Source organism: Natrix helvetica (assembly GCF_964273705.1).
Source record: "Natrix helvetica genome assembly, chromosome: 5".
Classification (NCBI taxonomy): Eukaryota; Metazoa; Chordata; class Lepidosauria; order Squamata; family Natricidae; genus Natrix; species Natrix helvetica.
Genome location: NC_138551.1, coordinates 68297588 through 68310727, shown reverse-complemented (window position 1 = coordinate 68310727; position 13140 = coordinate 68297588). Strand labels below are relative to the sequence as shown.

Genomic DNA, 13140 nt, shown 5'->3' with positions numbered 1-13140 from the left:
GAGCCGGACCTCGCAGGAATAACTGAGACCTGGTTGGGCCACGAGGGAGGCTTACCCCTCGTGGAAATGTGCCCGCCAGGTTATCGAGCATTTCACCAGCCTCGGGCCCAGGGAAGGGGCAGTGGGGTAGCAGTGATTATCCGGGAAGACTTGGAGCCGAGAGAGTTCACTGTGCCACAGACATCCGGGTGTGAGTCCCTTGTCGTGAGATGGGGCCCAGGGAGGCAGTTGGGCCTGCTGATAGTATACCTGGCTCCTCACTATACATCAGCGGCCCTGCCTGAACTCCTCGAGCTGATCTCATCGGTGGCGGTTGAGACCCCCAAACTTTTAGTGATGGGGGATTTTAATCTGCCGTCGATGGGAGAAGCGTCTGAGGGGGTTCGGGAGTTCATGGCTTCCATGACAGCCATGGACCTGACCCAATTAATTCAGGGCCCTACTCACGAGGGAGGCCACACGCTGGACCTTGTCTTTGTCTCTGGCCAGTGGACGAGTGATCTGGGAATAGGGGATCCAACTATTATTCCCCTGTCATGGTCAGATCACTCACTTCTCCGGCTTGACTTCCCCGGTGCTACCCCCCGCTGCGGGGAGGCGGAACCGGAAGGTATTAGATGGTTCCGCCCCAAGCGCCTGATGGAACCAGATAGGTTCCAGACGGAGCTTGGGCCACCTCCTGTGGACCTGACCCGCCCCCGAGTGGAGGACCTGGTAGACGCATGGAATAGTGCGACTACCGGGGCCCTAGACCGGGTGGCGCCTTTGCGGCCTCTCCTGCGGCGACGAACCACCCTGGCCCCTTGGTTTACCGAGGAGCTAAGGGTGATGAAACGCCACAAGAGATGCCTAGAGAGTCGTTGGAGATCCTCCCGTTCCGAATTTGACCGAGCACAGGCACGAGCCTATTTGAGGACGTACCTTGTGGCATTAAGAGCGGCCAAACGTCAACATTGCGCCGCTCTTATTGCGTCCGCAGATAACCGCCCTGCCGCCCTGTTTCGGGTGACTCGCTCTCTCTTGTTTGAGAGACCGCGGGAAGCCCCTTTACAGGGCAGAGCAGAGGAGTTTGGGAAATATCTACAGGACAAAGTCGCTCAAATCCGGATGGGATGGGCCCCTTTCAGTGGTCCAGTTGAGACGCCCGAGGCGAGTCTTGAGGGACCGCTCTGGGAGGAGTTTGACTCGGTTGCCATCGAGGATTTGGACAGGTTGCGTGGACGTCTGCGACCTACCACATGTTTATTGGACCCGTGTTCCTCCTGGCTTGTACTGGCATCCTGGGAGGTTACGCGCAACTGGCTCCTGGGCCTAGTGAACGCTTCGTTGGGTGAGGGGTTTCTGCCGGCCGCCTTGAAAGAGGCGGTTGTGAGGCCCCTGCTCAAGAAGCCTTCTCTGGACCCATCGGATCTAGTCAATTATCGTCCAGTCTCCAACCTTCCTTTTTTAGCGAAGGTTGTAGAGAGTGTGGTGGCACAACAGTTCCCACGTCACCTGGAGGAGAATGATTATCTAGACCCGCGCCAGTCCGGCTTCCGACCCGGGCACAGCACGGAGACGGCCTTGGTCGCGTTGGTTGATGATCTCTGGAGGGCCAGAGATAGGGGTTGTTCCTCTATCCTGGTCCTATTAGATCTCTCGGCGGTGTTCGATACCATCGACCATGGTATCCTGTTGCACCGTCTAGAGGGGCTGGGAGTCAGGGGCACCGTTTTACGGTGGTTTGGCTCCTACCTCTCTGGCCGGACGCAACGTGTGTTGGCAGGGGAGCAGAGATCGACCCGGAGCCCCCTCACATGTGGGGTGCCACAGGGGTCGGTGCTCTCGCCTCTCCTGTTCAACACATACATGAAACCGCTGGGCGAGATCATCCGTGGTTTTGGGGTGGGATATCATCTGTATGCTGATGATACTCAGCTATACATTTCCACCCCGAACCATCCCAACGAGGCCGTTGAAATGATGTCCCGGTGTTTGGAGGCCGTACGGGTCTGGATGGATGGCAACCGACTAAAACTCAACCCTTCCAAGACGGAGTGGCTGTGGCTTCCGGCCTCCCGGTTCAACCAGTTGCTTCCATCTCTGGCCATTGGGGGCGAGCAACTGGCCCCCATGGAACGGGTGCGCAATTTGGGCGTCCTCCTGGATGCCCGGCTGTCCATGGATGACCATGTAACAGCCGTGGCAAGGGGGGCGTTCCATCAGGTTCGCCTGATGCGCCAATTGCGCCCCTTATTGGACCGGGATGCCCTACGCACAGTCACCCATGCGCTAGTGACGTCTCGCCTGGACTACTGCAATGCTCTCTACATGGGGCTTCCCCTGAGATGCACTCGGAGACTGCAGTTGGTCCAGAACGTGGCTGCGCGGGTGATTATGGGGAGGACTAGATACTCCCCTGTAACACCTCTCCTGCGCGAGCTGCACTGGCTTCCTGTAGTCTACCGAGTGCGTTTCAAGGTTTTGATTATGATCTTTAAAGCGCTTCATGGCACAGGACCTAGTTACATGCAGGATCGCATCCTGCCCCATACATCCCTACGACCAATCCGCTCACACAGAGAGGGACTTCTTCGGGTGCCGTCCGCTAAACAGTGTCGGGGGGCGACACCCAGGAGCAGAGCCTTCTCTGTGATGGGCCCAGCCCTGTGGAATGACCTCCCCCGTGACATCAGGATTATTTCCGATCTCCGCTCCTTCCGTGTACAGCTGAAGACCCACCTCTTTCAATTATGTGGCCTGGCTCAACCGTAAATTTTTTCTTATTCCTCCTGACAGTCCATTCAAATTTTTAAAATTTTTAAATTGTGTTATTACTAATGGGGTATTTTAATGGTGATTTTTAACTGTCTAAATGTGATGTAATTTGTTACCTCCTCCGTGCATGTATGTCTTTGTATATGTGTATGTTTATGTGTTTGTACATATGTTTTATGTTTTATATGTTTTATTGTACGCCGCCCAGAGTCCTGTCTGGAAAGGGAGCGGCTAATAAATTCAATTTTATATTATTATTATTATTATTATTATTATTATTATTATTATTATTATTATTATTATTATTATTATTATTATTATTATTGTTTTCAATAAAATATAGAAAGGTACTATAGGTGCATAGACCTGTTTTTAATACCATAAGTTATATACGTAAAACTCCAAACTTTTTTCAGCCAAAAAGATGCAATCCACCACAGTGGTAGTTAAATAGATTTATTTACTTGCACCCTTCTCAAGCTAAATAATTTCAATAGATGCAAAATACAGTTAAGCATTTTTTTAAAAAAATTAAAACCACACTTTCTAAATGAAGAGATCTATCTGCAAACTGTTGGAATCAGAACAACAACCTCTTATCCTCTTTGATGCAGAATGGAGAAGAAAATTGAGAAAAAAAGATTTGCCCTTCGATTATATGTCTGTCCCCCTCCTCCTGATTCTCAGGTACAGAGAAATGACAGACAGGATAATATTTTTAATTAATAAATCTTATCTGCATAAATCAATATTTTTAGGAAAAGCTAAGTTTTAAAAAATTATAATAATATCTGTATTAAAAATAGTATATTGTAAAATAAATTGCAGTCCTATCCAGTTAATACAGCATTGTTATGAACTGAGGTTCAGATGACTCTGAAGCTGAAGAAGCTGTGTCAGCTGAACTTCAGGAGATATCAAGGTAGGAATCCCTTCAGGCTGATCAAATACAGGCATCATCAGAACAGTCGAAACAGTTCAGATGATGACTTAAATATGCAAAATATATGAAGAATGCACAGTATAAAAAGGCTCCTATAAATAGGGAACTGTTTCTTCTGTTTCTTTTATTTGGTGAAGCACAAGCCAGAGAAGCAACAAAATTAATCAAAAGAGGAAGATTTTCATGGAGTTGTTCAAGATCTGGAATACCAGAATTATTTTCAATTTCCCAGTTAAATTATAGTATGCATTTTGTGGGTGGGCATTTATGTTTGGACTTTTTGAAATGTAAATTCATGGCCAATTTGATTACTACTACTTGGATCTCCCTATTCATCATGAGCTTGATTCATAGCTCATGTTAAGTCATAGTTTATTTAGTAAAGTATCACAAGTTACTACATGTGCCATAATTATTGGATTAATATAATATGTTAAACTCTAAACAAGTAAGTTACATAATGTGCAATATGTGAACTCAACCTATGTTTGACAAGGGATATTAACCTCTTTAGTTTTAGTTTATGTGACCAGTACCTGTACTGAGACTTCGAAAGGATTATTATGTTTATTTTAACAACTATATTGTGAGTATTAGGCTTTGGAGCTTTTTTTCTTACTGCGTTCTTGTGTTCTGTGATGCGTGCATTTATCCTCCTGTTTGTTTGTCCTATATATATTGCCGGGCAAGAACGCAGTAAGAAAAAAAGAAAAAACTTCCTCCCTTTTCCAGCACCTTAAAGCTACAGGACATGAAATCAACTTTGAAGGAGCCAGGTTAATCTCCAAAACAGAACACCTCAACAAGAGAATAATTATGGAAGCCATCGAAATAGAGAAACACCCCTACAACATGAATAAACGTGATGATACCTCCCGCCTACCAAACATCTGGAAACCAGCCCTAGCCAACAAACGAACACCACCCACCACCCAAGCCATTACAATACAAAACAATAATGCACACACAGCCAGCACCAATCAGCACCAATCTACCAATCATGATACAACCACACAACCAATCATTCCACTTATGGAAACAAAGCCAGCATGCCATCCCCTCCCACCAAGATTTACAGAAAGACGGCAGCTCCGTTCCCATTTTAAGCCCAAGCTTGAAGATGGCAGGTGAGATCTTGCCGAAACGTTGCAAAGACAATCTCAATCTTACATGGGAACAGACCCGAATACAACAAAACCAGCATACCTACACCCGTGAAAATCTACGAATATATATATATATATATATATATATATATATATATATATATATATATATATATATATATATATATATATATATATATATATATATATATATATATATATATATATATATATATATATGATAATTTTTTTCTGTTATTCATTGTTATTAGTTGCGAAGTCATTTCCAACCCATCATGACGTACAACGTTCCTCCAGGCCTTCCTGTCCTATACCATCCCCCAGAGTCCGTTTAAGTTCATTCCAACTGCTTCAGTGAGTCCAGCCAGCCACTTCATTCTCTTCTGTACCCTTCTTCTTTTGCCCTCAATCGTTCCCAGCATTAGGCTTTTCTCCAGTGAGACCTTACATCCACAATAATTCCTCTGCATGATTTTAAAATAAGGCAATGAAGAAGGACCCATAAAATTATACACAAGAAGGTATTAATAAAAATAATACCATTAAGAACAAAGAATGAAAATCAAATCTGCTAGAAAAGATATGATCAAAAAGTTTAGAATAACATACACACATCTCCACACACTTAGATTTTAAACTATTTTATCTCCACAGCAACTTTTGCTTGAAAAATTATGAGGTGTCAATCATGAGCCATTGAACTTAATGGCTAAATGGGAAATTTCATTTTTTTATGTATCTAGTTTAGAACTGTCTAGTTCAGAACTATCATACTACCTCCAGATATGTAAATCCACACCAGCTGTAAATGTAATACAACTGTTTTCTATTTCAGCATGTAGAGATAAAGTAACCAACATTTATTTTATTTATTGGTTTTACGGTTGTATGCTATCAAGAATTGCTTATGATGGATGGCCATATAAATCTTTTACATAAATAAAGCCTGTCATACAAATTAGCATGATCAGAGAACACTTTCCTAGATTATCTAAGACCTAAAAATTGCTGTTATATAATGAAAATTTGAATTTAATAACTGCTGTCAAGAAAAATGCATGTCCATGCAATCACTTGAAGTTGTACTCAATTCAAGGGACCCTACTAAAACTCCAATAAAAACTAAGGACTACAATCGATACTATGTGAAGAGGTTTCTGATAGCACAGCAGGACTTCTGTCACTTTCACCTTTCCCTCTAGTGCTGTGTGCATAAACCACAACCTGGCTTTGGAAGATTTCCTGTCTCTTCAAACCAGGTTTAAGAAAGAGAAAGGTGGAATCCTTTCCCTGGCTAAATGACATCCATCAGTAGAATGGTCTCAAAGCACCAGAGTAATGATACTTTTCCTTACCCTAATGGCTTTGCAATGTATTTTACCCAAATACTGAAGGCTCTAAGAAGGAAAGAAGAAAGAGTTTGTACTTCTACATTCTCAAGGTATCCTACACTTGCATTACTTTGGTTGATATGTTTGTTATTTATGTTATTAAGAGTAATACAATACAATACAATTTCACTTATTCTTGCCCTTGGTTAACTCTAAGGTTTAGGCTCCCTATTTCTGCACCACACACCTGGTCTCTACGTAGTATACAGAAGGATATCTTAGAAAAATGAGAACACATTATAACATTTCCCCAAAACTAGAATTGACATGAAAAAAAATGAGATTTTCCTAGCACAGAACGTGTGGCAATCTTCCTAAAAGATACTGTGCATTTAAAACATGGAGAGTATATGGTATATTACACCACCCTTCATTTGCTTATATTCGTGTATTGTGTGCATGAGACATCATGCATTTTATCCTCCTCCCCCATATAGAAAACTAAAAAAATTAAACAATACAATATTTAAATCAGTGGTTCCCATAGGGGGCAGTGGGATAGCTTAGGGAGGCGCTAAGAGGCAAGGGGGGTGTCAGGGGGCACTAAGAGGCAAGGGGGCGGCAGAGGAGTGCTGGAGGTGGCCCCCTCTAGCGAGCCATTTAGAACCAGTTCCCTCACTCACCCTCTGCTCATCCGGAAGCTGCTTGATCGCTCGCTCCCCCCCGCCCCTCCGCACTATGCTAGCCCTGCCCACCGCTCACTGATTGGCTGGCTCACCAATCGCCCTGCCCGCCTCTAAGAGTCCTATCTAAACCCAGTTACCTTTTTTTCTGCTTGGCTTTCTATAGATAGGGCTCTTAGTGGAGGGGGGAGCGACTGGTGAGCCAGCCAATCAGTGAGAGGTCGGCAGGGCTAGCATAGTGCGGACCGGCGGGAGGAGCAAGCGATCAAAGGGAGGCCCCTTCATCTCCCTTCGGTCCCACTTTGTCTTGATGAGGTCAACGCAGATGCCGGGCATGGATGGACGGAGGTATCCAGAGTGGCGGGGCAGCCCGGGCGGGCGGGCGGGCGAGCGAGCGAGCTGCCTGATCCTCCATTGCTCGCCCGGGCCGCTCTGGCTACCTCCGTACATCCGCGCCCAGCTGCAGCACCTCATCAATACAAAGTGGGAGTGAAGGGAGGCAAAGGGGCCTCGGTAACCTGCATGATCCTCCTTCGCTCGCTTGCTATTTTGCCTTGGCAGATGCCCTTTGCTGGCGGCCAGACCTCCCATCCCTGGGGCGACGGGCGGTAGTTTGCGCGGTGCATCCAGCGCCTAGGAGGTAAGCTCTCGCCGCCGTCCCTACTCCTGCGCTCCTGCTTGCAGGCGGCCATGCAGCCCTGCTCTATAAGCAAGCCAGGGATCCTTGCAAGGCTGCTGAATCCTAAGGGAGATGCGAATGGGACCAAAATTTGAAAACAAGTGAAATTCTTTCTGGAGACCAGAAGCAAACACATACATACACACACACACACACAGAGAGAGAGAGAGAGAGAGAGAGAGCAAAAGTGTCTGGTTTTGAATATAATCCTCCCTTGTGCTTGGGGAAAAAATAGAGGAACATTTGGATATACATTTTGAATTAACTTGGGAAGAAAATTGCTAAAATCACTTGTAGCTGTGTTCTGCATTAAGGATTCATGCAGTAGCATTTCTTGTTGAATTAGCAGAGTAATATTTACAACAACCAGCTAAGATAGTTTTATCTGTCTTATAATGTGCGTGGGTAGAGGACTTAGGCATAAGTGCAATGTTTGCCTGTGATTATATAATAAATTCACAGTTTATACATTTGAATTGGATGTTTTTCAATTCATGTTTAACCTACACTTGATATACTTGTATTCAATACATAAGGTGTTAATTATGTCAATGGAAGAGATAGGAAACTGCATTAGTGATATATATGTCAATGCGTTGATTTGTACTAAAAATGTTTAGCTTAAAGAAGTTATAAGGAATCACAAATATTAGTGTGGAAAATGTAATGTAATTGTGGATGACCCTTTGCATGAGTTGTATTGGGAATAATAATAATAATAATAATTTTAAAAAAGTCATAAAAATTTTGAATTCCATCACTGGGTGGGGGCACTGAGGATCAGTTTGTAGCACCAAGGGGGCGGTGGACTGAAAATGTTTGGGAACCACTAATTTAAATGAATCAACAGGTAACTATTTGGAAACAATAAGGCATTTTGTAAAAATTAACCTAAACGCAGTTGTAAAGGGCTTCTTGATATTTATGTTTTTTTTCTACTTCTTCAGTACAAAAGGCCTCTAGGCAGAGCACAGATACCACTAATAAAATAGTTGGGGAAACATCACAAATGGAGTCCTCTCGCTCACTGCCATCCAGTCCAGATCTGACAAGGCCCTCACCAACTGTCATGAGAGCATGAAGCAAAGCAGCAGTGGTGGGTTCCAGATCCTGGTGCAACCGGTACGGTGCAACAGGGCCGGGCGTCCACCACATGCACTTGCGCAGCAGGCGGTGTACACTCCGTGCACCTAAGTCCCTATCGGCTCAAATACAGGTAAGGAGGGTGGGCGAGCGGGTGGGCCCTCTGGAGCACTGTGCCAGAATGGTACCTGGTGCTCCCAGCAGGCACCGGTACACCCATACTGGGGCGTACCAGTCGTATCCCACCACTGCATAGCAGTTACCCAGATCGGTGTTTTTAAAGATTCTGTGCTGGTTTCTCTGAACAGTAGACAAGTAGCAGTAGACAACAGCAGACAAACTAGACAAAACTGTATAATTGTAAAATAATTGTTTACAATAGTTGGATGAAACAGTAATTTATTTTTATTCTCTCACACCCCTATACGGATAGAGATAATTGCAGATTCTTTTGACTGTGCTTAGCATACTTCCTTTAAAGACTGAATATAATTTATGATCATTGTAAAGTTTATGGGAGGCCTAGAAAAACGTATTGGATACTGATTAATCTCCACTCCCTGAACTCTCTTTAAGATGGCACAGTATAGGCTTAAAAATACATATGGGGATAAAACTGCATAATTTTCCAAATGTCAGCACATGGGATGCGCTATCTGATCACTTGACTAAATGATCTAGAGAAGAGGCTTCTTCAAGCGAATATACTAATTATTCTGCTTCCTCTCTATGTTACATTCCCAAGGATTTATAAGTTTGGAGATATTCAAATCAGTCCTAAATGATATAAACTCCTTAGTGATGATGCTAGATCCTAAGAGTATAACCCCCCCTTCCAGCATTTTGACAGATTGAATTCTGATATGCACAAGTTATTTTTTTAAATAAAGTATGAGTAAATTATAATTACGGTTTCTGAAAGTATCACTGCTTCAGACTGCTGGAGAGAAATATCAGTTGATTTCAAGTCTTTCTCAAATATTTCTTGGTGCTTGCTGTTTCTCTTTTCTTTCTTCTTTTCTTTCTTATCTTTATCTGAGTCATCTTTATCCAACTTATCTTGTGATCGAGAATGCATCTTCTTTGGCAAAAGGGGCTCAAGAACAAACCTAAACAATATTAATTTTTAAAAAATATGCAGTTAGTACCATGAAAGCACAGTTCTTTCAGCATATTAATTCTACTTCAATCAAACAAGGAAACATGCAAAAACATGTTTGTTTACAGATACCTACTATATGCAAATATACATTCAGAGATTTTAATTCTCTAGGATTATTTTTCAAAACAGTTTACAATTCAGCATTGCATTTTGTGAATCAAAGAACATTGCAAAGTGTTCCTAGTAAAAATGCAGCTGATGACATCAATCATCGTTATAAATGTTCCCTGTGGCTACTTTTTCTTTTTCAATCACATGCTAATAACACCTAAATGGAACTGTACTTTTTAGTTGATAGTATCACGGGATATACTCATATTGTCTGCTTTTTAAGAAAAGCAATCACACTGTAGTAATTGTGGAAAAATTCCTGTTCTAGGTTAAGGCATAACAGAACTTTTCTGCCAAAAAGTATTTCTCTGCTATCTATTTGCAGTAAAATGCAAATAGGCATGTTTGCCTTCCCCAAAGAATAGCCAGTTTAAACGTAGTTTTGTAAATGCACAAGTATAACTGGTTCTATTTTTTAAAATTCTGTGTACTTTTACATGCCAAGTTAAAGAACGCAACAAAAACTATTTATAAAGCTAAAGTAAATACTACTGCTGAATGCCTATTTTTATTATGTAAACAATGGCAAGAGTTAGTGATAAAGTATCTGGTTCAAAATTTTGCGTTCCACAAATATGTAGGTAATTATTCCCACTTCCTCTGTGCAATGGGACAGGGATCATGGTGTATGCAACATCAAACTAGTGATAAAACAAAACAAGCAAAACTAGTATAGAAATTAACCTAAGCATTTAATATTTTAACATTAAATAGCTGAATTTTAAATATTTTAATTTTAAATATTAATATTTTAGATAAAAAGAGGCTGAAAAGAATCTTCAGGATAAATATCTTTATTCACTGTCTAGATATGAGAGTGGTTTTCAATTTGCCTGTATAGTTTTATGAAATAAAAGCAAAAAACTCCAGAATGAACTAGCAAAATAGACCTCTTATGTCTTACACATCATGATAGCCTCTTATAGCTTAGATTCGATTTTAAAAAAGACAAAGAAAAGGGTGTAGAGCAGAACTATAGAACACATTATGGTGCATTTACCCATCTGAGCCAGGCCTAGAAGGAGCACTGTCAGAAGAGATGGAAGAAACTGAAGCAACAGATAGTGGCCTTGAGGAGGACGGCATTGTGAACGATCGAACCATAGACCTTGGCCGACTGCCTTGTCGGTCATCTACTGATGAGGGCTACAAAACAAAACAGAAATAAAATGAAAAAATAACTTCTGTCACAAAGACATAATTTTTTAAAAAATGAAAAAAAGTATGGTGACTTCATCAGACCATTATTAAGAGCACTGTTACTAATTGGGGTTCCAAAGATATCACTTTCAAGCTGAAGGGTGTTTTTAAAAAGCGTATTTAAAGAGCTACTCACAAGACTTCTGATTCCATATTGTTTTTCAACTTTTTCTTTCAGTTGTTTAAAACAGGCTTCCATCCTCTCATGAAATGGCCTTAGTGCTTCTGTGACTTTATTCCCATGAATTCGGATACCTTCTGTCAGGAAAGGGATCTGTAATGGGCAATTACATTTTATTTCTTTTTTCTTCTTTCAAATGAAATAGGAAGACAATGAGAATTTTACCTCAAGTATTGCCAGTATAAAAATACCTGTAAGAATCTATGCATAATATCACTGTTCATTATAACAAAATGTAGATTACAATAATTACTGTTACCGTTATTCCACAAAATTCATATTTATATCATGTATATGTTATGTGCAGTTTTTCTATTATCCTGTTTTTATGTATATAATTTCAAGATAAATATATGTTTTTAAGAAGGCATATACTTAGAATGATAATGATGTCTCATGTTACATTATGACAGTATGAACCACACTATTTCAAGAAACAAAAACATTAAAAAAAACACATGCTTTTGGCTAAAGATAACCAATTATGACCACTAAAATATTTTATATGAATTTGTATACATTTTTGTGTACTTAAGTGTTTATAAATCAATTTGCTTACTGCTAAACATACATATCCAAACAATGGTTTTAAAAATATTAAAAAGATAAAAATTCTATTTTATGACTGAAAATAACTACCCTCGAGGCTGCTGTCATAAAATATCCATGTTAAGATAATTACCTCACCGTGTGGAGATAGGGCTGACCTTTAAAGTATTTTAAGAAAAACACTTTATTCTCACAGCTACAAACCTTCCTGTTCGTTGTTTCCTCCCTCCCTTCCTCTCTTCCTCCCTCTTTTTCAAACTTAATGGGGTGGTAATAAAATGAGATACATGTTTTCAATGTTTAGTATTCTTCATAGTAATCAGGCTAAGAGGATTTTTCTTAATCATTCATAATTAAACCCTAATACTGATTAAAACATTTTTTCCTACCATCTCTAAATATCCACCTAAATTTTATTATTAAGGAGGAGAAGAAAACAAGCAAACTGCACTTAATCTATTCAAGAAGTCTTACAGAATGCAATCTGGAATCTGATTTGAAGTAGAATGCAATTGCAAATTCATTTGACTTCCAATGAAAAAGACTTGAGAAGTATAATATTTACATATCACAGTATCTGGTATCGTAATCTTTTTTCACTCTTCTGCTGCTTCAATTAGAACTACTTCCTTATAATCAAACATTAATTATAACCTATTTCACTATGCTATGGAACTCAAATATAAGGTACCATAATTATAATTACTCTTCTTCTACTTGTTCCATCTCCCATTTTATTAGGTAGCTAAGGGATAAAAAGAAGACTTCTCCCTTGGTTTATCACATAAAATATTTTATTTTTCAATAAATGAATAATAAGGGAAAAAACTGAGCAGAAAAAAAGGAAGTCATCAAAAATACGATAGAAATAATCCTTTATATTAAAAAGAAAATACTGTTAAAAGTGATCAGTGGACTCATAAATTACTCCATATCTTTTTAGTTACGTCACTTCCCAAATCACCATATATTCTAATTATGATCCCAAGGTGCTCAGAACCACAGAGCCAACTTACTAGATTCAATAACACCATTTTTGCTCAATAAGGCCCAGGAGAAAATATCAGAGATTTCTTCCCTTATTTTAGAATTAATCTGTTTTCTTACTACCATTTGGACCTATTGAATCCCTTTGCAACTTTCTAGTACTTAGTCAATGCTTTGCTTTTTTCATTACAGGTAGTCCTTGACCTACAACAGTTCATTTAGTGACTGTCAAAGTTATAACGGCACTGAAAAATGTGACTTATGACAGTTTTTCACAGTTACGACCTTTGTACCATCCCCATCATCATGTGATCAAAATACAGATGCTTGGCATTTGGTTCATATTT

General features: G+C 40.6%; 1 protein-coding gene across 1 annotated transcript in view; it reads right to left on the bottom strand.

Moving 5' to 3' along the window:
- DOCK1 (dedicator of cytokinesis 1) overlaps positions 1-13140 on the bottom strand; it is a 459011-nt gene that overhangs the window by 27612 nt on the left and 418259 nt on the right. Inside the window, exons 47-49 of the mRNA XM_081954827.1 lie at positions 11213-11350; positions 10877-11022; positions 9514-9712 (exon numbers count right to left, since the gene is read on the bottom strand). Coding sequence (XP_081810953.1) covers positions 9514-9712; positions 10877-11022; positions 11213-11350 — 483 coding nt within the window. The remainder of the gene's footprint in view (positions 1-9513; positions 9713-10876; positions 11023-11212; positions 11351-13140) is intronic.